The sequence below is a fragment of the Hippocampus guttulatus genome, chromosome 20, assembly GCF_054856545.1.
Source record: "Hippocampus guttulatus isolate MCC_2025c chromosome 20, RoL_Hgut_1.0, whole genome shotgun sequence".
Classification (NCBI taxonomy): Eukaryota; Metazoa; Chordata; class Actinopteri; order Syngnathiformes; family Syngnathidae; genus Hippocampus; species Hippocampus guttulatus.
Window position 1 is genome coordinate 878,968 of NC_141280.1, and position 25,008 is coordinate 903,975.

A 25,008-nucleotide genomic window follows, 5' to 3' on the forward strand; every position below is an offset into this window, starting at 1 on the left:
AGAGGGCGCTGTTGAGATTGCTGCTGCCTTTCACGGACGCCGACATGACGACGTTACGGCCGTTCAACTGCGACGATTTGTTTAAATTCAACAATATGTAAGCGCAAACCTTGTTTCGAGAGATTCATAAGTTTCTTCATGTTGCAGTTTCGTGACCTTGTACGTTCAATGCGTGTAAACGCTAGCAGGCTAATCCGCGTGTGTCCCTGAGACGTTCGACAGCACTAAACTCCGTTCACACAAAGGCTCATTTTATGTTCGCCGCGCGACAAACCTACCATGACACTCAATAAGTCATGTTTTATTGATTTATTGGCTTCCTGACTAAGTCGGTCATCTAACTGCAATTTGCAAATATGTTGAATTTTTCTCGTTTATCGGACAGTAAATAAAAACGAGCCACTTCTACTCGGTAGCTGGTACATACTGTAGCTTACGTGACTTTCGTTGTTACTGCAAGACACTAAAGCAGTGGTTCTTCACCTGGGTTCGACGAAGACTCTGCCCTGGAGGTTAAGACACAGCCGACATAACATGTCATTCAGTTACGGCACATCCGCTTGGCGGTCACTGGCTGCAGATGATCACATTTTATTGCTTGTCCAGTCAGTGCTGCGGGAAATTTAGAACACTTCTCGAATCATAGTTTTATTTTTTCACTAAGGGTTCGGTGGTTCCGCATATGAACTGGTTGGGTTCGGTACCTCTAACAAGGTTAAGAACCACTGATCTAAAGCATGCATGATAGTGGTCCATGACACTAAATTGTACCTTTGATTCCACAGCAACTTGGACCCTTTGACAGAGACTGTATCCTTTGAGCTCCTGTCAATTGACGACTGTGACAAGGGTAGGAAGTCAGTGTTAGGTCTTCAGCAAGTGGTTGATATGGTTCAAATACAAAAACCACAAACATGGTCGTGAACACAGAAAAAAATGAGAATTAAAATGAATGCCTACTTACGGAGATGTTTTGAAACACTAAATATGCAGAGTTGCGAGAGGCAGCTTTTAGTTTGAATCAGCCCCCCCTCAGCTAATCTTGTCTAAAGGAGAAATAAATGAAAGACAGTCAAGCCCCTTGTATTGAGGAGCCTGACCCCCGAGGGCTGCGCAAGTTGCCATGACCCTTTTGGACTTAATGTTCAATTGAACTGAGAGCTTGGACTTGATGAAAGTTTGTGTTATCAACTGGTGATGTGATGAAATGGATTTTTTTTCCCCTTGAGCTTTGACATCAGTATGGGATCCCGTTCTACCTCCAGTATTTGGCTCACTGGCCCGAGTACTTCATTGTTGCCGAGGCTCCCGGAGGCGAACTCATGGGATACAGTAAGTTGGTCATCATTCGCTGACGCCCCGGTCACCATTTTGGAATGCTTACATAGTGGCCTGACATAGTTCAATCAAGGGCCCTCTCCAAGCCCTCTTGGTAGTGTTTCGGGAACGTGTCAATGATGCTGTCCCATCGCAATCTCAACACGCAAGTCTGGTGCTTGTTGCCGCTGTGTGCACACAGTCATGGGAAAGGCGGAGGGCTCGGTGGCCCGAGAGGAGTGGCACGGCCACGTCACCGCGCTGTCCGTGGCGCCGGAGTTCCGACGCTTGGGACTGGCCGCCAAACTCATGGACATGCTGGAGGAGATCTCAGAAAGGTTCCGCTTCACTTTCACCGACTGACGATTTTCAAGCTGAGAGTCAAATGGCATCTGCCCATTTGCACGCGTGCCGTGGATGTCGTCCCTCAGGAAGGGCGGCTTCTTCGTGGACCTGTTCGTGCGCGTGTCCAACCAGGTGGCGGTCAGCATGTACAAGCGTCTGGGCTACAGCGTCTACAGGACCGTCATCGAATACTACTCGGCCAGCAACGGCGAGCCGGACGAGGATGCCTACGGTCCGTTTAGATGGTCGTCGTCATCATTATCGTCATGACGCTGGTAGTCCTGTGACATTGTGTGTGTGTGTGTGCGCCTCTCCCCGCGCAGACATGAGGAAAGCGTTGTCCCGAGACACCGAGAAGAAGTCCATCATCCCACTGCCGCATCCCGTCAGGCCTGAGGACATTGAATAACCACGCTTGTGGCTCACTGGTAGACGCCACAATTGAAGGGCCTTTGAGCGTCGCCGCCATTTCCTTGATGGCCCGGTACTGGTGCACGCTTTGGCTTCCTTGGTAGAGCTGCAACGCGTTAATCGACATCTGATCTGTGATCTCCTGACTCAGCAACTTACTGTGGCGATGGACGATTAGTTGTCCAAATCTTCGGCATTTCAGCCTCTCAACGGTCAAACCCTCAACGCAGACGGCTCATCTTTGTCTTCAATCCAACGGAGACATTAGCCAACATTCTTTCGGCTTTTACTTGGGAAAACACTCAACGTTTTGATGATTTTCTGACAGACCAACCTAGTAAGTGAATGAATGAATTTATGCTTGTGCATATCTGATGAAACACAAAGCTTTCATGTCAGGGCACTGAATTCACTCAATCTGTTGGGAGGACGGCATTCCGAGGATTTAGACAACGTTAGGCGCTAAACGATCAATCAATGGTTGCACGTCTACTTGAAAATCGTACTTGCTCACCTAGTATGTCTTACTTGGAAGGACGCGGTAGATGGACCACAAGCTGGACAGCAAGGAGGTGGAACAAATGCTCAAACTGCTTTTGTCGTATGCCGGAGAGCCACAGAGCAAAAAAGCTTCAAATGCTCTTTAATTGCTGTACATTCTAAAATAAACTATTGTTGTAAAAAAAAAAACAAAAAAAAAAACTGTGATGGAGTCACCGCAAAGACGGCGGGGGCGGGGGGACCTCTAACCTTGATCCTCATCACCTCTGTTGTCCTTTTTGTCCACATCCTTCTTGTCCCCGTCCTGTTTCTCCTCCTGGTCCTCCTCACTGCTGCTGCTGTCGTCTCGGTCGTCAAAGGTGTTCTCGTCTTGCGTAACTTGGCTTGCCTCACAGTTGTGCGGCACGTCTTCGGTGGCGGCGGCCATCTCCTCGTTCCTCAGAGCTTTTTCTTGAAGGTCCCGGTTCTGGTCGCGGTCATCGTCGTCGGCCATCTGCTGCTGCTTCTTCCACATCTTGGCCATGGCGAGCAGCTTGAGGTTGGGCTGGTTGGCGGCGTCCTCTGGGAAAATGTAGTCGTAGTACTCCTCCCAGCCCGCGTCCGACTGCCGCCGCAAATGAAATACAAATGCAAAAAGGACATCATTTGATTTCCTCCTCGCTTATACAAAAAGAAAATGGCATCTACACTATTCAGAAACACTTCCTCTTATGGGGCTAACTTTAACTCCACTGATACCAAACAAGATTTGTAACTTTTTTTAACACCCCCCCACCTCTCCCCAAAAAGGATTATGTAGATATATAACAAAACATCCGACACAAACCTGAATTAATGGGTTAAAACACATTCCCAATTTGAATGCTAAAAAATATTGGAACAAAACGTTTCATAAAAAGCTTTTTTTTTTTTTTTTTTTAAATAATGCTGAAAATATCCTTTTCATTCCACACGAAACAGAAAAAAAAAAGAATATCCGACCAATATCCCATGACTGAAAGGCTTCATGGGTTTGCTGGCAATTAAGAGCGCCAGTCGGCGTACCCCGTCTTCGGCCGTGAGCTTCCTCCTCTTCTTGACCTTCTCGGGCAGCAGCTTGGCGACGCGCTCCCCGTCGTCGTCCGAGCCGAACTCGGCCTCGAAGTCCTTCCAGGCCTCGAGCAACATGAGCCGCTCCTCCTTCTCCTCGCAGCTCCTCAGGCTCTTGTTGGCCTCCTCGAAGATCTGCCGGCACCTGCCCTGCCGCTCGCCACCTTCCAGCGACAACTCGAACTTGGCGTAGCTGATCCAAACCTGCCGCCGGAAAGCCAGTCGGTCGACAGGCGTCGCTTGCGCGTCCGAGGTGGCGCAAAGGGCCACGGGACTCACCTTGACGTGCTGGGTACGCTGCAGCAGCCTCTTGTAAAGGTTCCTCGTGTTCCCAAACTCCTCCTGCTCAATCTCAAAGTCGATGTAGGACTTCCACAAAACCTGAAGCACATCAGGACGCTTTTGAAAATGACCACAACATGGACGCTCAAGTTTGTTGGCCCATCAATGGTGTTCGGCATTGTAGGTTAGCATTACGATAAACGACTTTTGTTATGCTATGGCTTGGTTGGGTTGGGTTGGGTGAGGGGCGGTACACCTCGGGCATGTCCAGCCGCGGCTGTCCGATGGCGAGCTCAAAGATGGCGCGCGCCCGATCCACGTCGCCCAGGATGGTCTCCAGCTCGGCAAACTTGATCCAGGTGGCGCAGTTTTCCGGCGTGAATTCCAAGTATTTCTCGTAGAGCTTCCGGCAGCGGTCGAACTCGCGCAGCTGAAGCTCCAGCTCAATGTAGCCCTTCAGCAGTTTGTTCTTTGGACATTTGCCGATCGCCGTGCCCTGGAGAGTCCAAAAGTGACCATGTTGACGTGCTGACTGCATCGAGCACCCGTTCTCAGTTGGTAGCGCTTGGCCATTTCATTTTCAAGTGTCAACCCTGTTTGGAAGACATATGTGAGTCTTACCAAGATCTTTCTGGCACCCTGCAGGTTCTTCTGTCTGATCTCAAACTGGCCGTACAGCAGCCAGATCTTTGCAAAGGTGAACTGAGTCACAGAGAAGACAGCCGTCAAGTCAACATGATCCGCCGTTGTCGCCATTCAAGCGATTACCTTTTTGTGAGGGATCAGATCCAGACAGGCCTGATAGACTTGCCTTGTCCTGTCCACGTCCTGCCCACAAATGCAAAGGCAGCGTTTTCAATCTTTAGCGAGCATGAAATTGCTTGACCACCAAAACATCTCTCGGTTGTCCAGCGAAGCGCATACCTAACGACACGCCGTCTGCTCCAAACTCACCGTGACCTCCAGCTCTTCATAGAGGGCGTAGTTGATCCACAAGTAGATGTAGCGCCTCCAGTGGCGCTTTTCCTGGATGGGCGGCACGTTGGCGATGGCGCGCTCGTACACCTCTCGCACCGTGTCGGGATCGGCGTCGCTCTCCACCAGCCGCAGATAATCGAACCAGGCGTCGTAGTTGTGCGGGTTGGCCTTCGCGGACACACCGGCCAAAGTGAGAGAGGGCAGCCTTGGCTGTAATGGGACTCGGTCCGTCCGCCTACCTTGACTTCCTCCTCGTACTGGAACCTCCTCTTGCTGACGATGACGTCCTCGATGCCCCGTCGGTCTCCAAATTTCTTCTCAAACACGGTGTAGTTCTTGAACAGCTCCTGGGCCTGCTGCTTGGGGATCCGGTCCAAAGCGTACTTGTAGATCACGCGCACGCGCTCAAACTGACGGGGACAAACATCGAAACACTCGAGTCAAAAGTATTGCTCTGTTGCCATCTTGTGGCATCAATGGAAAGTTATCAATCTTTTTTTTCCCCAGGGGTGGAAATTACTCCGATTTTCGCTCGTCATGGGGAAAGTGACCATCATTAAATCTGATGCCCCCCAAAACGTTGAACCCCAATCACCCCACAAGAGTGTCAAAGCTCTCGTTTTGCCTCAATAAAATTCATCAACACCAAGATGCAGCGAGATATGCAATACTAATATTACCATCTGTGCCCAAAAGGAACAACTGACCTCCTTCTGAGTCTCCTCAAACTTGGCAAAGGCAACAAAGAGGTTCTCGTCCACGTGCTCCTCACCGAAGAACTCCACTGCGCGCTCGAACACCTTTCTGCTGTGAGCGATGTAGCCGTGCTTGTCCTCGAAGCGAGCGTACTTGATCCAATTCTTCACCTCGGGGTGGACCATGACGAGTGCGCACCAGTTAAAGACTTTTTTTTCTTCTTCCCATAAGCGGTTGAGATCATAGTTATCGGCGGCTAGATCTGACGCATGAAAATCCTATAAAACACAATGGCATCCTCATACTCTCCCTACATCGATTGTTAAAATAAACAGCCTATTTTCACTTATTGACTGGCAGACGTTTTCAAAGCAGAGTTACTCATGTTGCCAGCAGCCATTTTGGAGTAGGACGTGGCAACGTAGCCAGCGGGCAGCGTGAGAAGGATATATCGCTCGTAGATGCTGCGGCCTTTGTCCACCTCCTTGTAGCGCAGCTCAAAGTTGATGTAGGAATGCCAGGCCTGCTCCTCGGGCTCCCACTCCATCCAGCGCTCAAAGGCCTGCCTGCAGCCCGCCACGTTGCCCAGCATCTCCTCCATGTATGTGTACTTGTACCTGCCGCCAAGCAAAGTCGCTGTGAAAATGTCCCCCCATGGGGGGGGGGGGGGGGGGGGGCACCACGCCCTTGCTTTTTGTTTACCAGAACTGGTTGACACGGGGCAGGATGGTGATGGCTCGGTCCCAGATGTTGCGCGCGTGGTTCACCTGCCGATTTTTCATCTCCATCTCGGCATACTTCAGCCACAGGGTCACGTTGCGGTGATCCACATCCAGCGCGCGCTCGTAAATGGAGCGAGCCCTAAAGTGGCACACAGGATGGAGACAGCCAATGATGAGCCGGGCTACGTATTTGGTATCAAACACACACACACACACACACACAAAGCAATATGACAGCAAGTCAAGTCAACTGTATTTATATTTGTATTTATAGAGCACTTTCAAACAGCCATCGCTGCATACAAAGTGCTGTACACGGAGCATGTCAAGAGGCGAGCAGCGGCATTCTGCACCAGCTGAAAGCGCGTAATGGAGGACTGGCTGACTCCAAAGTAAAGGGCATTGCAGTAATCGAGCCAGGATGTGACAAAGGCATGAATTACTGTCTCAAAGTGTGCCAGGCAAATTATCTGGAGCAGTTCAAAATCAACAATTATCTCACAAAGAAAAAAACAAACACTCGCTTTGTTAAAAAAATAAAAACATTCCAAATGACTAATGTAAATGAAACGTAGATTAGTGCTTCTGGTCGTGTTTAGCCAACAGAGAAGGCCTCGCTGGCCCTGACCACCCCAACATCGAAACCTAAAATAAAAACCCATTTTGAAAGTTTGTATAAACTACCTCTGGACCTCCGTCAGGCTTTCCTCCCATTGTGCGTATTTAATCCAGTTGCTGATTATTGTGCGGTTCTTTCGGATGTTGTCCTCAAACGCCTGCAAAGTAAGCAAACTCTCAGGCGCTGTTGGGGGAAACGAAGAGGAGATTTGGGAGGCGATCCGTCCGTGTGGATGCGCACCTTCCTCTTCCTCAGCTTGTAGTCGTTGAGTTCTTCCTTGTCGGTGATCTTTTGTTTCGGTGGCGGCGGCAGAAGTTCCAGTTCTCGTTCTTTCGCTTCCCTGAGGAGCTGCTCGGCGGTGATCTGCACCTCCGCCGGAGCTTTGTTCTTCACCTGAAACACAAACACATTTGACAGTCCCCTCGTTTACTTTTACCACGAAAGTCCAAGAGCTGCTTGTTAGCGTTAGCATTAGCTCAGCCAGCACCCGCGGTCCTTCTCTTGCTTGCGTTATATCTTACCTTCGCCACCTTAGGTATTCGCTGCTTGCCAGCCGCCGTCGAGGCCATTTTGCCAACCAAATATTTAAGAAACTAGTCGATTCTATTCTTAAAATTACCCGCGGAAAAATCAACCACAAGTCAGAGAGGCGCCGAAACGTTTCGGAGAGCACAAGCGAGCCACCATGACAGTTCCCAGAATGCTTTGCGACTTCCGTTTACGATATTTACTTTCTTAAAATAATAGTAAATTTTAAAAGTGAACGCTTGGACCCCATTCAGACGTGAGGCGTTAGATTGAATTTTAAATTTTGTTTTCCATTACTTTAGTTTCAATTTTTATCCCTGACGTCACATGACACGCAACGAACTCGCCATACCAGACCCCAGAAGGCGTTCCGACCCGCGGTTGCCACAACAACGACGTTTGCGTCGAAGGAACGAGAAGCGTGAAAGCACGGGGCCCGGTGATCCGTTAGGAGTTCGAAAATCATTAGAATATGTTCTTCATTTATGTTGTTTTCTCACTCATTTATCTTTAAATTCAACTCCTCAGACGAGACAATGAGTTGAGTCAGTTCCTTTAAAAAAAAGTAGGGGAAGCGGAGCCTCTTGGTCCCATTTTTGGTCTTGTGTGGCGTTATTGTCTCGTATGCTCGAAAATGGCGGTGTTTTATTTGTGAATGTGGTAGCCGTTTGAAGACAAGATGAATAATACAATCACATCAAGCAGCGGTCAGGTGGCAAAAGTGACAGTGAGAAGGAGCGAATGTTCAGATGCTGAAGCCATTGAAAAGCTCCTCAGCCCTGAAGCCTTGGAGCTTTTTGGTCCCGTCAATGTCCTTCAACTCCTGTGAGTGCAAACCATATAATGGCAGTCCGAATGGCCGTGATGACTTTGCTCTTCTTCGTAGGGAGAAGGCCAACCTGGCGGTGACCTTGGCCAGCGAGGAAGGTGACGTGATGGCCCACGCGTCGTTCTTTGACCATCCCGTCGCCTCACTGGTTGATCCACCTCACTGGGAATCTTTCTTCTGCAAGCACTTCAAAGCTGACGCCTTGACGGTGTGTGTTTATGTGTGTGCATAGGTGAAAAATACACACCGCGCGCTGTGTGCGTATGATTTGTGATGTTGTTGTTGTCATCCTTCAGCCGTGGAACACGCTCTTCCTTCATCTGTTCGTGTCCCAGACCGCCTTCTCCGCTGCAAGCTTTCAGCATATCATGAGGTGTCTCCACTGCAATCACATCGATGGCGGCTTGTGCATTTGGTTCCTTGGCCTCCAGGGGGAACTTCATGCATCCTTTTTAATCAGCACAAACCCATCAATAGGCCAACCGGAGCAAATGGCAGCAACAGTGTATTGTACCTGGTGTTCTGCCCCGTCACGATAAACCGTCGATGAATAAATAAGAGATTATTTGTTGAAAAACGAGATTCATTTTCAGGACTCGCCGATAACGAAAGTGTGTTTTTGTGTGTTGTCGGTGCCCCACAGTGCCGTGTTCAACACCACTGCTGAGCTGGACTTTGTGTGCCTGTTGAGCTCAACATCGGTCTGCTTAGGTAAATCGGCGATCTCATTCAACTAAGAGGGGCTACAGTAGAAATCTGTGTAGCCCCAGTTAACCTCCTCCAGTTTCGTAAAAAGTCCTGATCTATCTCATCCGTCCATTCTATCAACTCAGTGTGTTTGTGTGAATGTACAGATGCGGCATTGGATGAGTTGTTGGAGCCTCTGCAGCGTCTGACTGAAGAAGAAAAAGAAGAAGAAGAAGAGGACGAAAAAGACAAAGCAGCAGCTGAGTTGATGGCATTCGTGTGTCACCGACGAAGACTTTGTCCAAGACTTCATGTCCGGCCTGCAAGGTCATATCTCATGAGTACACACACGCACACACAAAGAAAATAGGCGGGAAGCTGTGTTCCCATTCAATTAATTGGCTATCTCACGAGGTCACGGTGTCACGTGTTAAATCGGGCAACGTCCGCGTCAGGGTTGAAGACCACGATGACGTCATGCACATCGTGGCTCAGCAGACGAAGATTTTGTCGGTCCTGCAGCGGCCCTACTTCCTGTCGGAGCTCATCGAGGCCCAGGATGAGAACAACCACGCCGCCGTGTGCGAGGTGTGTCGTTGTCACTTTCTTGGCTCGTGCTCGTTCGCTGCGTGAGTCTGCAGTAACAGTCCATGCGGGGAAGTTAATCACTGCAAAATAATGACAGAAGTAAAAAAAAAAAAAAAACGTTGGAGATGAGTCTTGTTGATGATGACGATGACGATGACGCTGTTGTTGTGGTTGTCCGGGCAAGTGCGACGGCACCATCACCGGTTTCATCAGCGTCACCGCAGAGGTGGACGTGAGGCGACTGCAGGAACATTTCGACCTGAAGCATTTTGGCGGCTTGTGCAAAGCCGAGCAGGACGCCGACGACACGGACGACTCTGAAAGCGATGCCGACCCTCATCCTCATGAAGCGGAGGAACCGCCGCAAGAACCGCAACCAGAACCGCAGCAAGAACCTCTAGAAGAACCCGAATCAGAAGGACAAGAAGAATGCCAGGTATTAAAACAACAAGTCATAATTATGGTTGACAGCGTCATAATGAAGGTCTACGATGGCGGGAGTGGAAGAACTGATTGTCGTCCTCAGGAGGACGACGAGGAGGTTCTGTCTGCAACATCTGACGAAACCTCAGGGGAACCCAACGCCTTCTGTATCCAGTTCTTCTTCTCGGAGAAGAACTACGAGATAAGGTGAGGACCAGACTTTTTTTTTTTTTTTCTGGCATTCCTTTGCGTCGGAAGTCACGTTTTCCCAGAGTGTGTTCCTGACGACTAGAATGTCGCAACTCCCAAACCTGAGATCGGAGTAAACATGCGCAGTTAGATGATCGTCCTCCGACTATAGGTCACGTGACCGTTGCCTTCACCGGCTGGCTCTGAGCTGATGGAAGGCCGTTGTGTTGCCACGGCGACCAGCAGATTGGTTTCACTCCTCCTCCTCCTCCTCTTCCAGATCACTGGACTTGATTCCATACATATTCCGACTCTTCCCAGTGAGTGTGCATCGCGGCCTCCAACATGCTCATGTAGCACACGCGACACATAGAGCACGCATACAACAGCAACACACATTGAAAATAGACGTGAGACGAATCTAACGCTCGGCGTGGGAACGGTCCACCAGGATCTGGACTTCTGCATCATCACGGTCCCTACGATGTCTCTGGACTTCCCGCTCCTGCAGAACTTCCTGAGAGTTCCTCCGCGACCCGGCAGCCTGTTGCCCTCCGACCTTTACATTCTGCACCGCGACGGGCTGAGGTGGGCTCCGCCGCGACGAGGCGGGCGAGGCCTCCCGCCATCTGCGCCGGCGCGTCCTCAACGTGCCGACGGTGCGCTTGCAGGAGCGTCAACGTGCGACCGGCGCTGGAGTCCGACCGGGACGGCCTCGCCGACCTGGTGCGCCGCGTGAGGAGGGGAAGAGTTGCCCTGCTGCGGGATCTGGATCTCCTCTTCGACAACCAAGCCCATGCGGTTGGTACACGCGCACACGTCGACGGCAGCCCGACGCCGACGCGTGCGCGCCGTCCCGACGCACGTCTCCCGACGCAGGCCGAGTGTCCTCTGCAGGCCTTTGCGGCCGACGTGGACGGCACCCTGGTGGGGTTGCTGATCATCAGAGATGAGATGGTACGCTTCCACAAGTTTGTTTGCCAATTCAACATGATGTCCACGTAAATTGCCGATTGTCATTTCCCACATTGCAATTGACAATTTGGGTTAGGGTGAGGGCTGAATTTCCAAAAAACGGTTTCGGGCCAGTTCCTGCCTTATGTCAAGGTGTCGGACCTCTGTGAGGACCGCCGATCGCAGCCACGATACTTGAGGGGAAAAAAAAAATCTGTCGTGCGCGTAAATCCTCTCCTCCAATAGTTGGTGACGGCGTCTGCCGTTGCCCCGCCAGGACATGGAGTACATCCGGGCCCGCTACAATATCGAGAACTTCATCTACTTCAGCCATCACGGCGTCCAGGAGCACGCTCAGCTGCGCCACTTTGTGCTCCGTCGCTGCTTCCAACACTTCAGCCGGCATTTGTTCAAGGAGGCGCTGCGGCTGGCCCGCAAGTCCAGCCTCTACCACCGCGTGTACCCGCTGGGCTCGGGCCGGGAGGTGCGCCGGACGACGTCCCCGGAGAGCGGGTTGGGATTGGAGCTCAGGTGAACGAACGGCTTTTGCCCTTGCGCTCTCAGGACGGCTGCGTGGATCATCTGGACTTTGTCCTGGACTGCGCCGTCCCCGTGCGTCCCCGCCGTCAGATCATCTACCCTCTCAAGGAGCTCGGACCCAACGCGCCTGCCAGGAGCATCACTGAGGAACAGGTGGGCTCAAACACACCATCGGGAGGAACCTTTCCGGGGGCGAGCGAGTTTGTCTGTTGGGGATGAAGATTGCGGATATCAACGAGGTCTTCCTGACTACAGGCACGTGATTACAGTTTGAAGAGTTGCGTCGTCACGTTTGCACGGGATGAATGACGGCGCTTTTGCTCCTCGTGGGGATGGGCTTTGGCATTCAAGATACCTACTATTGATCAAACAGCTAAATATTAATTTGGGCTGCCAATGAAAACTTGATGTAATTTATTTATTTTTACACGAGTACCTGTGCCGAGTGATTAGTTTTGCCACCTCTGCGGAAGAAGACACAGGAATAAAGACAGGAGTCTCATCCGTTTGTGTTGTGTGATTACTTTCATGTCAAGTCAATATTTACACGCGCACGTGTTTTATTGGAATCCAGAGTGCCCGCCTGCCCTGCTGGTGTGCAGATAAGAGCTCGTGTCGTCGAATCGTTGAAAGTCAAAGCGCCGGCGCTGGCTTGTCACAACGCTACAACACAATGGACACTGTTGCACACCAAGAGGCGATTGAAACCGCTCTTAAGCGCTTGTCGCGTGCATGCTGGCCTTTAAAGTCTTTGCACAAAGTCTTGCCAAGGGCTGAGCCAGAATTGGTCACTCGCTCGGTTGTGGATTTATTCACGCAAAACCCGATGAAAGCCGCCACCTTTCTAAATGTTCCTCCGCCTGCAGTTTACTGTGTAACCAAGTAAACTTATCTTTGACCTTTGTCATCACTTTTGGAAATCTGAAGAGGCTTAGAGCCGATCCCTGGTGCACTCCCACCTCCAGCTTCAAGTCCTCTGTCACTCCCACAGCAAACTGTTCTGCTGCTCTCATACATGCCCTGTCCGACATTGTTGCATGTTTTTTTTTTTGGTCCTTCAGGCTCCGTTTGCTCTCAACCTCATCAGCCGCAAGCTGACCATGGAACCAAAGGTCACAGTCAACGCCAGGATCGTCCTGGTGGGGGCGTCGGACACAGGCCTGTCCTTCCTCGAGGTGCTTTGTTTCTGGTGCGTGGGCCTCCAAATCACGTTTACTTTCTGCTCCTCCACCAGACTGTTCTGATTGGACGCCCCAGGCAAAGATTTATTGCTGGTGGCCACCCCCCCCCCCCCCCCCGCCTCCCCCTGCCCCCACACACACACACCGTCGATGGGACACCGTCTGTCAATGTCAACAACTCAGCCAGTCAACTATCAATTGGTCCCCCGTTTATACGACCGTCCTATTAGAAACCAGAACGGATTAAAAGCAATGACCTACATTTACAACCTAAATTCTAGTCTTTGTTCCATGAAATTGTTCACATGCAGTCCCCAAAGTTTAGCTTATATTATAACAATATTTATTCGATTCGTTTGCGAATGTTTCTTGCGTGTTGACTCTTGAACAGATTGTCTGCACCGATACTAAAAGTGGTGCAGATTGCCCAATTTAAAAGAGGGGTTTGCGCTTTAAGTGCGATAGCAATTGAAGCGATAGAATTGGAAGTGTTAGTGGGAGACAAATACAAACGTGAATGAGCTACAGAAAAGAAATCTCGAGCTGCTCGTCTGTCCGTAGTCATGTAATAGGGAGTATCACGTATTTTCTTTCACCGATGTGTTTTTGTCCCCACTGTATTCTACGCACGTGCGTCTTATCCCGTAGCTTCAGTAAGGATGAAGGAGCAGCTGATAGCTGGCAGGCAACAGGCCGGGTGCTCGTACGGAGCGCACGTTCGGCTGGCAAGATGTCGGCGCGGAGCCCGGCTGTTTGGCGGCGTGAACGTCCAGCGCCGGCCCGACTTTAATTAGCCTTCACCGCGTGGCTGTCGGCGCCCTCGTTTGCCACCGCTAACGAGTTGACTAATGAGGCCGTTAGCGTACGCCCAATTGATGCCAGGGCCAATGATGGCTCAGAGTGGGCCTGCGGGAGCCTTGTGCCAGGCTGGCCCAAACCGCCGGCGTTCCAGCGGCACCGCGAAGGCTTTGTCACTAAATTGGCATTTTAAGTCGACATTTTAGGCAACTATTTATGGCCATTTGGTTTAAAAAAAAAAAAAAAAAAAAAAGCAACAGTATGTCGTGATTCAGGACAATCTAGGGCACCCGACAGTGGATCGGCCTAACGCAGTGTCGCCCTTACCCCATCCCACCCGCTCCCCTCCGGGACAAGGTCAGACGGATAAAGAGCTGGGTTGCGGGGTCACGCCGACCGTCTGCGAGCAGCCGACAACGCTGCGCCGCCTCATTTGCATGCCAGCGGCCATTGTGCATCTCACTCCTCCGCTTGCATCGGATGCAACATTTTGCACTCGGGCTGTGCTCGTTGTCACAACATGATGGGATTAGCAGCGTTGTCTAGCAACCAGTTGCGCTTTGTAACTCAAAAATCTTGGACGGTGACACCCTCTAGTGAAGTGAGTCGCTCATGGAACAAATTGAACTTGTCGGTCAAAGTGACTGTATGACTCTTTGGATTCAAAAGCTATTTCTCGATCGACGCTCTTGTCCATTTTTACGTCCCTGCGACCTCGTGAAAGGTCATCCGTCGTGCTCCAAGTGAAAGTACGCAGAAATCAAGAGCGCACGCAATACTCGGATCTTGTCTAATGGTTCTTGATACTGAAAAAGGACTGAAGTGTCATCTGTGCAGCCCTCACCTGAGATTCAACAACCTCACCCTCATCTCCACGCACGGTTTCCCCGCCAACTATGGCCTGGCCGGCATCAAGTTCCTATCCACCAGGCAAGTGCACTCGCCTTTACAAAACGTTTGGAAACAATACAGTAGGTGCCAGGGTCCTTCCGAGTCGCAGAAAACTGCAAAAAACAAACAAACAAATTTGCATGGTAAATAGGCTGTCACTTAGAAAGCGCTTTACACCGTTACCCTCATTCACCTGCGGATGACAAAGCAGCAGGAGCAACTGGGGGTTCAGTCGCTTGCTCAAGGACACTTTGACATGGTCACAATGGCCAGGGAACGAATCACCACCTGCTGGGTTGGGAAAGGACCACATTTCCAATTTCCAAAAGAGCACGTCCGTGCCATGACTCGGCCTACCAACGAACCAGGTGAGACGAAGGCCAGAAGGAAAAACGACATGAGAGAACAAACGCTTTGGGTTTTTGCCGCCCGGAAGAATATGCGATGTTTCTGCGAATTATTCGATGACGCGGTTACGCCCCCTTTAGCCACGCCTACAACAGTAGAGAAATGGCGCAGCTGCCGCTGCGTTCCTGCGTGGCCGAGGTTGCCGCGAAGATGGTCGCCATCAACAGGAAGTCTAAACACGTGGTGGTGTCCGGCGGTGCCAAGATTCCCTACGATTACCTCGTCCTCTGTACCGGCCTGCAGTACCAGGTCGAGTTAGTTTCAAGAGGGCGGAGGGAAAGCCGGTCAGTCTGACTAGCTAGCACTCGTTTGTGCAGGTGCCTTGTCCAACGCGAGTGGATCAGGACCAGCCCGAGACAAATGAGCAGCGGAAGGAAGCGTCCTTCCCCCCCAGATACACCGGCACCGTGCCCTCCAATTTCTTCACCCTCAACGACCCGCACGACTGCAACACAGCTCGAGACTGGCTGCTCGAAAACTTTGTGAGGAAGACAGGTACGCAAACGCACAGTGGTTCAAGAACAAGTTGCCACCCTGCTTGCGATCGAACTCGGCAAAAGGCACACTTATCGGTGGTCCTAAAAATGATCTTGAGTGATTATCCTGCCACCCTGCAGATAACGCCGTCGTCTATGGGAAGGGCCTTGACGTTTTCACCACCGTGGAGATGTTACTCCGCATCGGAGTGCGGGGGTCCTGCATCCATCTGGTGCTGACACCTCCCCTGCGCGCCGTAGCCAATGATTCGCCCCCTGCAGGTCACGTCACAAATGACCACCCTCCTCAGAGCGATGCCACCGACGACTTGCCTCTTGACGACGCCGAAGACTGGCCTCGTGAGAGTGAGGTCACCAATGACTCACCTCGTGAGACAACCGTCATCAGTGATTCGCCGCCTGAGAGCGATGTCACCAATGACCCGCCTCCTGAGAGCGACGTCACTAACTATTCGCCTCGCCAGAGTGACGTCACTTCCGATTCGCCCCGTGAGAGTGATGAGACCGATGACTCGCCTCGTACGACGACCGTCACCAATGATTCGCCTTGTGAAAGTGATGTCATGAATGACCCGCCTCTTGAGAGTGATGTCACTCACGATTCGCCCCGGGAGAGTGACGTCACCAACGATTCACCTCGTGAAAGTGACGTCACCGATGAGTCGCCTCGTGAGAGTGACAATGATTCACCTCGTGAAAATGACATCACCAACGACCCGCCTCCCGAAACCGACGCAACCACTGACCCGCTTGCTGAGATTGACATCACCGACGATTTGCCTTTTGAAAGTGATGTCACCAGCGATTCACCTCCTGAGAGCGACGTGACCAACGACCCTCCTCCTGAGATTGACGTCGCCAGTGATTCGCCTCCTGAAATCGACGACAGCGATGATTCCCCCCGTGAGATTGATGACGCCAATGATTCGCCCCGTGAGGTGGATGTCACGAGCGAGTCGCTTCCTGAAAGTGATGTCAGCAACGAGTCGCCTCCTGTGAGTGACGTCGCAGACGATTCGGCTCATGGGATTGGTGTCGCCGGCAGTGCGGCTCTGGAGAACGGCACTTCCAGGGACCCGCTCCCCGATAGCGCCGTCGGCGATGACCCGCCGCCCGAACCCCGCGTGGCCACTGACTCACTTCCCAAAACGATCTCCAATGAGCTGCCGAGGGGCGTCTACTTTTCCGACGCGGGCGTGGAGAGCGCAGTGATGGCGGCTCTGAAGAAGGCTCAGGTCCACATCCACCGCGATTGCCTTCTGATGCAGATGAACAACGGCGAGCATCCCGATCCTCTCACGTCCGTTTCCTTCAGCACCGGCTCGGAAGCCCTCCACCTGTCCTGCGGCGTAAGTGCAGAGTCAAATCCGGCGGCGATGCCAACTCGGCATGTTCGTGATTGCACAATGACGTCATCGTGCAACGGCAGTATTGCGGAGCAACTCTCGGCCTGCCTCCGGCTCATCCTGTGAAAACGCGTGGGCAAAAACGGCGGCTTTTGTCGTGGTTCTTCCCCGTCAGGTGTTCATCAACCTGTCCAGCCGAGGCGTGGACTACGACGCCTTTGGCAGCATCAACAGCTCCTTCCTGGTGTTCGACGGCCGGCTGGTCATCGACGGCGCCTTCCGAACCAACGACGCCGCCATCTCGGGAGCCGGCCCGCTCACCAAGTTCTCTCGCTCGTACTACAGCGACGAGTGGTCGCACGGCAACTTCAACTCCAAGGAGGTGGGTCAGGAGCTGGCGACCATGTTGCTGAGGCACTTTGACCCGACGCTGGAGGCGCACCGCGAGATGCCCGGCGCCGCGGACCGCCTCGTTCCCGTTTACAAGCGGCCCAAGATCCAAGGTGCGCGTCGACGCCACATGCGTTGAGAGTCAGCCCCGATGGCACGTCGTCGCCGCTCATTTGCGTCGCTTGTTGTGCGCAGGTGGCACGTTACCGGGACGACTAAACTATCTTTGCGTGACTAAACCGGTCGCCAGCAGCCCGCAAGGACCTTCCGGGGCATGCGTACGTCCGCCGCTTTTACCACGTTTGTTTTCTCCCACGGAAGTGCGTATTTTTTATTTTTTTTGCTGCGTCGGCAGGGCCGGCGCATCGCCACGGGCCGCCCGGAGAGCGGCGACTACTTCTGCCTGCATCTGGACCGCAACCAGGTGGTGGAGACCATCACCTGTTTGTCCCTCAAGCCGCTCCCCGTACACAACCTGATGTGTTTGTACGGCAAACACCAGCAACTCCTTGGACAGCTGCTGGTCAGACTGCAGCTGCGGCAGATCCACGACCTCTACAGGTACACATTCACACACTGCCCTGGAACGCCACAGCCGCAAAAGCTCCATTCGGCCACGTCAACATGTTTTTTTTTTTTTTTTTAATGGAAGTGCAAAATGTACACGCACACACACCACCCCAGCCTGAGTGGTCAATCAGGCCCACAATGACTTTACGAGTCAGCCCAGCCATCCTCTGGGGGGGCGGGGGGCAGTTCGCTGACGTGTGGTTGGGGGAGTGACAAGTGGCAGTGGGTAGATTTGAGGAAGGGAAGGCTTTTGTTTTGTCCTGCTTGTCCCATTCACAAAGACACATTGGGGGATGCATAAACTGATTAGGAGGTGGGGGACAATAAGCGTACATGTCTGGGGGGGGGGGTTGTTTGTGTTGAAATATCAGGAGGTCACATGCTGCTTGAGACACACACACACACACACACACACACACACACACACAAGCACACGGAGCCGACAACAAGAGGAGAAAAACATTTTGAGCATGTTGTGGACATGCGAGATGTGCGTCTGAAGACATCCCAAAAGTATTCCGTCAGTTCAATTGAATCCATTTTGAGCACTCGCTCTCTCAAGTCAAATGATGCTATCCGTTAGCATGCTCCTTCAGCGCGTGTTGGCATTAGCATTAACGTGGAGGACCAGAGGCCATGCGCTCGTTTTAAATACACGAGGTGCCATTGTCTTTCTTTTGGGTTTCAAATTGTTATTCTCTTACGGGACAACGATTTGAGCCCGCCCCCCCCCGCCATACGGTGCTCCAATCTATCCAAGTTTGCAACTGCTCGGTTAAAGCGACAAAATAGGCTGACTAGTATTTTGGCTCCTTAAGTCAATCGACTCACATTTCAAGGCGCGCAAGACGGTCGATTCATCCAATTTGACTTTTTGTTTTTGGGAACGTTTGAATCGGATTCATTGTGGCGATTCAATGAAGGAAACTGAAATTGTTGTTTCAGCTTCTTCAGGCAGAGTTGGTGTTTGGCCATCTTTCATGACCGATTCTCCGACTTTGAGGAGGAGCTTCTCCAGGGCGACGCCGAGGTTCGTCACGCTCAAACTTTGACCATCAAGAAAAGCCTTGCCAGCACCCTCGCCGACTGGCCCGATTGCCCCGCAGGTTGACTGCGAGGAACCTCAGGACGCCGCCCCTCGCGACTTGATGAAGAACCCCAGCAGCAGAGCGCCGCTGAGGATCAATGCCGCCAAATATTTGTCCTTTAACCGCAACCTGCTGCCCATGTTCACTTGCCCCGAGGACTTGTGACATCATCGCAGGTGACTCCTTCGTCATTGTCATCATCATTACATTTGGCCCCAGGTGGCGACAGTGGGCACATCCCGCGGTCAAGTCGAAGCGCAGACACTCTCCATCAGGAGTGGCAAAGCTCAATCAAGCTCAGGGGCCACGTTTGCTCCAATTTGTTCTCAAGTGACCTGGACCGGTGGATTTCTGGCTTCGGGACCGAAAAATAACAACTCTTTTTTTTCCCCCTGACTATAGCACAAATACTTATAAGTACGGGCTGAAAATAGGCACACTTATTATTATCTTCTAACATTTCTTCCTCAAAAGTGAATTAAATCTCATTTTACAGTGCCACAAATGGATGACGTTGTTACCTTTCAGCTGTATGCTAATGAGGCTCTCTCATTCTCTCAGACACGCGCACACACACACACACACACACACACACAATGAACGAAGATGCAGCTGCTTTGCATCACAACGACTTCACTGGTGTGAAAAGCAAACCGCATCAAGGGTCAGGGGTCACATGGCAGAGTGGTTCGGGGCACGTGTGTGTGTGTGTGTGTGTGATTTGGCTTAAGGTGGCACTTTGTTGTTGTTGGTTTCTTAAACTTCTGTGATTTGGCATTTCATGTCAATGGAGAAAATGGATTTGGCATACGAGGAAATATTTTTAAGATTTGATTTTGCTGTTGATGTTGTTCCGTATAGCACTTTCCAGCAACTGCGGTTGTTCTTATTCTGCAAAATGAATGAAACGGGAGTTGAGTCAACGTATGGATGGAAATGAATTAGACGGAACAAAATCAACTTTGATGTCAAAGGTAGCGGCAATGTATTGTGATGTGGCCGACAGGAAGTCATCCAAGCGTAAAAGCTGCTGTGGCGTGTGCCCGGGTCGACGACATGCGGAGGGAGGGCTTGGTTTCTCAGGGGGGGACACTGTGTGTGTGTGAGTCCACTACACACGCACACACCTCATCCAAATTCAAGAGGGAAAATGAGGGAGGGGGGCGGGAACCTCCCTCTGATTGGTGGCAGATGAAGCAAGTGGGAGTCGGGAGGGAGTCAATGTGGCCTTAAAAAGGGCGCAGTTGTCGAGGAGTAGCAGAGACCCGCTGGGATCCGAGTAACCCCGCAACCCTTTGCCAAACACCCCAAAAGTGCCTTGAGCCGCTCAAGATGCCGAGAGGCTTCCTGGTCAAGAGGAGCAAGAGGCTCAACCCGCTGCCGTACCGCTCGCGGTGCGAGGAGGAGGCGCAGGAGCGGAAACCTTCGGGGGCTTCATCGCAAGAGCGCACGCGCGCGTCCATGCGCACCCGCTGGACGGCGGCACCGGAGCGCGAGTGCAGAGCCGCCCGCTTCGGCATCCCGGAGGGGGTGTACCGAGCCCTCTGTAGCCCAACCTGGCCGGCGAGCGGAGAGCGGGAAGCCGAGAGGCACCCGGCTTCGGGTTTGGCTTCGCCGGCGTCGGCCGAGGCCTTCCCCGCCGCGCTCGCCGCCCTGGGGCACCTCTTCGACATGGGCTCCAGCGCCGCCGCCAAGCGGCCCGCCGACCCCGAGTGCAAAGTCAAACCGGCCACCAAAAGAGTCAAGAACATGCGCAAGCTGCACTTTGAGGACCACGTCACCACCTCGCCTGTTCTGGGGCTGAAGATCCGGGCCGTTCCGGCCGCCGAGCGCCGCTCTCCGGGCGGTACGGACGGCCAGTTTGTGTGTCAGCTGTGCGGGGAGGCGTACGCCGACCCGCTCGGCCTGGCCCAGCACCGCTGCTCCAGAATCGTCCGGGTGGAGTACCGCTGCCCCGAGTGTGACAAGGGATTCAGCTGCCCCGCCAACCTGGCGTCACACCGCCGCTGGCACAAGCCCAAGGCGGAGGCTAAGAGTCTCCCCGCGGCGGAGCCCGGCTCATCCGAGTCCGCTTCGGAAGGGGAGGAGCCGCGCCAGCGCGCTCGGGGCACCGAAAGGTTCAAGCGTCAATCCTGCCTGCGGAACCATGTGGCCATGCGGCACACCCCCATCGACCTGAGCGTAGCTGCCGGCGCACAAGCGCGCCCGTCTCAAGGAGAGGCGCGCGCCGGCACGCCTCACGTGCAGTCGGCGCACGCCTTGCGCTGCAAAGCTTGCCCGGCCGTCCCGCGCGGCGCGTCCGAGGACGCCGACGAGTTGCCGTTCTGAGGTTCCGGGTTGCGATCTGGGTTCATTCCTGCATCATCTCAACTTCACTCGAGAATTGACATCTGCGAATGTGAATACGTGCTCGTCTGTATGTGGCGTCCGGCGACCCGGCAGTACATTTTGTGTCCTGTTGCTTCCCTGACATCATCCCTCCATCATCCCGCACGTGACGCTTGCTTAACTTGATCATCAACTTTTGGCTCTTCTGATCGTACGGGAGCAAAACAAAGCGACTAGCGTCGCCACTAATGCCTTTGGACAAAAAAAAAAAAACTGCCTTCATTTGAAGGTTCAACTCAAAGCCTTTACCACCATCTTCTATTTTGCTCTTATTTATGTATTTATTCAGATAAATTATTACTCTAAAATATCAAATGGAGCGAGAGAAGATTGTGCTTACTGTGACTTTCTAGCATTTAGCAATCAACTCAGCAATCGAGATTTTTGTGTGTTCTGGTTTGCTTTCTTTGTGCGCACGCGCGTGTGCGTGTGTGAGAACTTGGTCATCGTTACTTTGTTTTGGATGTTTCTGGACTCTTTTGACAAATGTCCAAAAAGAATAAAAACCAAACAGACTAACAAGTGTCGTCATGGAAACACAAACATGAGCCACAGTTAGCAGCAGTGAGACGCTTGTGACAAGATCGACGTTTCTTCAAGCAAGACGTCTATTTGTTTGGGAAGTGCTGAAGTTGCCCATTCGAAGGAGAGTGCACGTAATTAGCCCGCCGCTGCGCCGGAAAATATGATTACGGCGTGGCGCAGGTGAGCGCAGATGATCAGGCTGCCTGCCATGTGCCGGATCATAGCTCAGCTTAGGGAACGTTTAATCGCCTTCTCCATGTCGAGCGAATTAAAGACGAGCGGCTCCTCCTTTCTGGCCTCTTTTTAATCGCCACTTCTGTCGCTGTCTCAACTCTCTTAATGAAAACGCTACAAATGTAGTGTCGGAAGCTGAGATGAGCAGGAATTTTGCAAGTATTCACGCTAATGTTGAAGCAAACATTCGAGGTAACAACTGACAGCAGTTGCCAGGGCAACGCCCTTCCCCACATCCCACCCACCACCCCCCAACCCCAATCCGTCTGAGGCGTGTCCAATCACCAGAAGTGGCCTCTGCAAAGGAGGGTTTGGGGCGGGGGGGAGATTTTCCTATTCCAGGGGCCACCTGAGCCACTTGTCAGCAGAGCATCAGACAGTTGCCATAGCAACCAATGACAACTGATGAACATTCACTCTGCTTCCGGAACAAACGCTGGCTCCTTCCTCCCCGGCACCCTGCCGCCGCCCCATCTGCCCTTCACCAGAGTTTTTTTCTGCGCAGGCATCGTTCACCATCTTTTGGGTCTTGTTGCGCGCGCTCCGACTCCACCTCCCCGACGCGGCGGGCCGGCGGTGCGCCCGGCCGGAGACACGTACGTACCCCCCAAGGGTCCTCAACCTTTCGGGATTACCTGTAACTTGATACAAACTGATAGATTTCAGGTAGTCACCTCCCCCCTGCCCCCAAACACCTTCAAAAGAATCATTTAAACACTGCATTTGACGTTTGTTGAGGTTAGGTTTATCTGACCTTCACATTTGTTTGATGATCTTAAACATTAAAGTGGGGGAAACGATGACAAAAAACATTTTAGAAGCCCCTTTTCGCCTTCTCGTCCAATCACTCATTCACGGCATCATGGACAGCGTTAAAAGACGGAATCAACACATTCTGGAACCGCAGAGTCCCGACAGTATTTTTTCACTTGCAAATGCATCCCACAAACTGGACTAAGTACAAACTGCGCAGCGTGTTGCAGGGATTTTATTTTGGTAACATTTTGACTGAACTTTTCTGGTTTAGCACGTCCGCCTCGCAACTAATTGACATATCATCTTCATGTCTGGACGGAGGCAAATGTGGAAAAATGATGAAAGCGGAAGCTTCGTGCTGAGCCATGCGTGTCAGGACATTGTAGTCAATTTGAGTATTTTCCAGAGAATATAAATACGCGATACAAAAATAGTTGATTCTTACATTGTCACATCCATTTTTGGACCATAAAGGAACAAATCTATCAAACGACTTGTCACAATCCTTCTGTCCAATCAAGCTGCCATAATTCTGAGCGAGGTGGAAAAAAAATGCCGCACTGGTTGTTGAAATGCTCAAAAGGAAAAATGCATGGCGGCAACGCGGCACCGTCCAAGAAACAAAAGTCGTACTTGTTCCAGAGCAAAGTCAGAATATTCATTGAAGAAGAATGAAGTCTTATTGTGAGGTAGCGCCAACACTGTCGCACCCCCGAAAAAGATCAAACGGCTCATATCGCGAATCACGTGGACGTACTTGGCGGACCAAAGTGCCAAAACGCCTCCGTTCCAAAACTCACCCGAGCAGGTCATTGATGTGTCCGAAGAGCGCCTTCGCACGGGCCATGCGAGTCGCCCCGCGAGCATCCGAATCCCGGGGCTCGACTTCAACCTTGCCATCCCACGTCGGTATACATACGGAGGGGGGGGAAAACGCCATCCATCCCCGGTTGGCCAGCGTGAAGGCCGGCCGGAGACTCGGCCGTCAAGCACGGAAGTGGCCGTACCACTCGGCGATGTTTTTCCTCAGCTCGTCGACGCCTCGCCTCAGCTGGCCGACCTCCAGCGGCTTCAACGGGACGACTTCTTCTTGTTCGTCCCTGCGCTCGCTCTCCTCCGCAGACGCGTTCAAAGCTGCGCGGAAACATCAAGTTACCACGGATGGACACGATGGAGGACAACCAGACTTCTTGAACTCATTTAACGCCGGCCCGGTTTCGAAAATTGGGAGCCATTTTGGACCGTTTGTGCTGGAAATTTGAGTTCTGTAGCGGTGTCGGCGTGCAACTCGACGCCTTCATCAACTCGGAGCAATCTGCACGCGCGGGGACGGCGACCACTGCGAAATTTCAGTGCCGCAAGACTGCGGCCGACTCTGCCGGATGTGGCCGCACGGGCTCAAATTGATGACAAATCAAAGAACCGGATAAAATGTTAGGAAAGTTATGCGGGACCAATGAACTGAGGTGGAGCGATAATTTGCTCCACGCGCATGACATTTTGAACGTGGCCGCGTGGTCCACGTACATGTCATGCCCAGCAGCAGAGACAAGTTGAGCTCCTTCCCTTGCGCTCGCTGCACCAGGATGCTGCGCAGAGCCTGAAGGTCCAGTAGACACAGGGACAACTCCTTCAGGAGTCCCCCCGCTTGCGGCGGCTCGGCGTCGGATCCGCTGCGCTCCCGCAGCCAGTCGTCCACCTGTCGAGGCACACCCAACACATTGAGGGCAGCTCGAGTCTTCGAGCCGGCGAGTGTTCAAGGGATACCTGTGACAAGGTTGTGGAGTCACTGGATCCAAGCTCTTGGTTGTCAGGAGGACTCGAGTGTTGCGCGGGGTTTCTTCCTTTCTGTCGTCTTGTACCGGTCGCCTATTGACATGCGGTCGGCAGTGAGTATTTGTAGGAGTCCCGTCATCTCTCCGATAAAAGACGAGTCCGGGAGCCTACCTTCAGTTGTGAGTTGAGCCTCTCAATCTGTTCTTTCTGATGCTCGATGAGCTGCGGGGGAGAGCGCGGCGAAGGCGTTAGCGACTGCTCAATGACCACCTTCACGACGGGTACCTTAAGCGCTTGCAAAGCGTGCGCACGTACCTTGCCGCTCCGGTCTCGTCTCTCCAGGAGTTGAGAGTTTTCCACCTGGAGATGCTTCAGGTCCAGCCTCACTCCATCCTCCAAACACCTCTGCACCTTCTGCTGCAACCTTGACACAATAGCATGGGAGCAAGCCATTTTGGTGTC

At 52.3% G+C, this 25,008-nt stretch overlaps 5 protein-coding genes across 8 annotated transcripts in view; 3 read left to right on the forward strand and 2 right to left on the reverse strand.

Moving 5' to 3' along the window:
• On the forward strand, nucleotides 1-2,720 carry naa20 (N-alpha-acetyltransferase 20, NatB catalytic subunit). The gene is made up of 6 exons (XM_086099691.1): nucleotides 1-97; nucleotides 786-810; nucleotides 1,242-1,332; nucleotides 1,520-1,655; nucleotides 1,749-1,894; nucleotides 1,986-2,720. Exons 1-6 carry the CDS (start codon nucleotides 45-47, stop codon nucleotides 2,069-2,071), a joined length of 537 nt encoding a protein of 178 aa, XP_085955817.1. The 5' UTR covers nucleotides 1-44; the 3' UTR covers nucleotides 2,072-2,720.
• On the reverse strand, nucleotides 2,700-8,463 carry crnkl1 (crooked neck pre-mRNA splicing factor 1). 2 transcript variants are annotated; one of them, XM_086099681.1, is made up of 14 exons: nucleotides 8,326-8,463; nucleotides 7,201-7,353; nucleotides 7,026-7,117; nucleotides 6,322-6,480; nucleotides 6,070-6,236; nucleotides 5,631-5,809; nucleotides 5,163-5,333; nucleotides 4,900-5,091; nucleotides 4,714-4,773; nucleotides 4,567-4,647; nucleotides 4,202-4,441; nucleotides 3,943-4,044; nucleotides 3,619-3,867; nucleotides 2,700-3,178 (listed from the first exon to the last, which is right to left on the reverse strand). In XM_086099681.1, the coding sequence occupies exons 1-14, from the start codon at nucleotides 8,326-8,328 to the stop codon at nucleotides 2,819-2,821; spliced, it is 2,208 nt and encodes a 735-aa protein (XP_085955807.1). In that variant the 5' UTR covers nucleotides 8,329-8,463; the 3' UTR covers nucleotides 2,700-2,818. The 2 variants fall into 2 exon arrangements, with proteins under 2 accessions (XP_085955807.1, XP_085955805.1); XM_086099679.1 differs by lacking the exon at nucleotides 8,326-8,463 and adding an exon at nucleotides 7,482-7,941.
• cfap61 (cilia and flagella associated protein 61) lies at nucleotides 7,878-19,303 on the forward strand. The gene is made up of 23 exons (XM_086099693.1): nucleotides 7,878-8,313; nucleotides 8,375-8,525; nucleotides 8,614-8,690; nucleotides 8,961-9,028; nucleotides 9,172-9,331; nucleotides 9,460-9,592; nucleotides 9,777-10,028; nucleotides 10,119-10,222; nucleotides 10,485-10,524; nucleotides 10,656-10,792; nucleotides 10,876-11,161; nucleotides 11,436-11,642; nucleotides 11,723-11,851; nucleotides 12,760-12,887; nucleotides 14,515-14,607; nucleotides 15,057-15,225; nucleotides 15,294-15,471; nucleotides 15,594-16,822; nucleotides 16,995-17,322; nucleotides 17,405-17,487; nucleotides 17,565-17,770; nucleotides 18,725-18,809; nucleotides 18,886-19,303. Exons 1-23 carry the CDS (start codon nucleotides 8,168-8,170, stop codon nucleotides 19,030-19,032), a joined length of 4,536 nt encoding a protein of 1,511 aa, XP_085955819.1. The 5' UTR covers nucleotides 7,878-8,167; the 3' UTR covers nucleotides 19,033-19,303.
• The window catches only part of cep85l (centrosomal protein 85L), a 17,031-nt gene continuing 3,777 nt past the window's right edge, over nucleotides 11,755-25,008 (reverse strand). Inside the window, exons 9-15 of one of the 3 annotated variants that reach the window (XR_015097570.1) lie at nucleotides 24,862-24,970; nucleotides 24,718-24,768; nucleotides 24,538-24,639; nucleotides 24,298-24,469; nucleotides 23,571-23,904; nucleotides 14,522-14,681; nucleotides 11,758-11,904 (exon numbers count right to left, since the gene is read on the reverse strand). Coding sequence is in view for 1 of the 3 variants with exons in the window: in XM_086099678.1 (XP_085955804.1) it covers nucleotides 23,756-23,904; nucleotides 24,298-24,469; nucleotides 24,538-24,639; nucleotides 24,718-24,768; nucleotides 24,862-24,970 (583 nt within the window). In the remaining 2 variants the exon portion in view is untranslated. Of the gene's footprint in view, nucleotides 11,905-14,521; nucleotides 14,682-22,984; nucleotides 23,905-24,297; nucleotides 24,470-24,537; nucleotides 24,640-24,717; nucleotides 24,769-24,861; nucleotides 24,971-25,008 lie in introns of those variants that run through there. The other 2 variants (XR_015097571.1, XM_086099678.1) reach the window with 2 other exon arrangements.
• On the forward strand, nucleotides 20,060-21,195 carry insm1a (insulinoma-associated 1a). Its single transcript, XM_086101044.1, has one exon. It carries the CDS (start codon nucleotides 20,200-20,202, stop codon nucleotides 21,193-21,195), a length of 996 nt encoding a protein of 331 aa, XP_085957170.1. The 5' UTR covers nucleotides 20,060-20,199.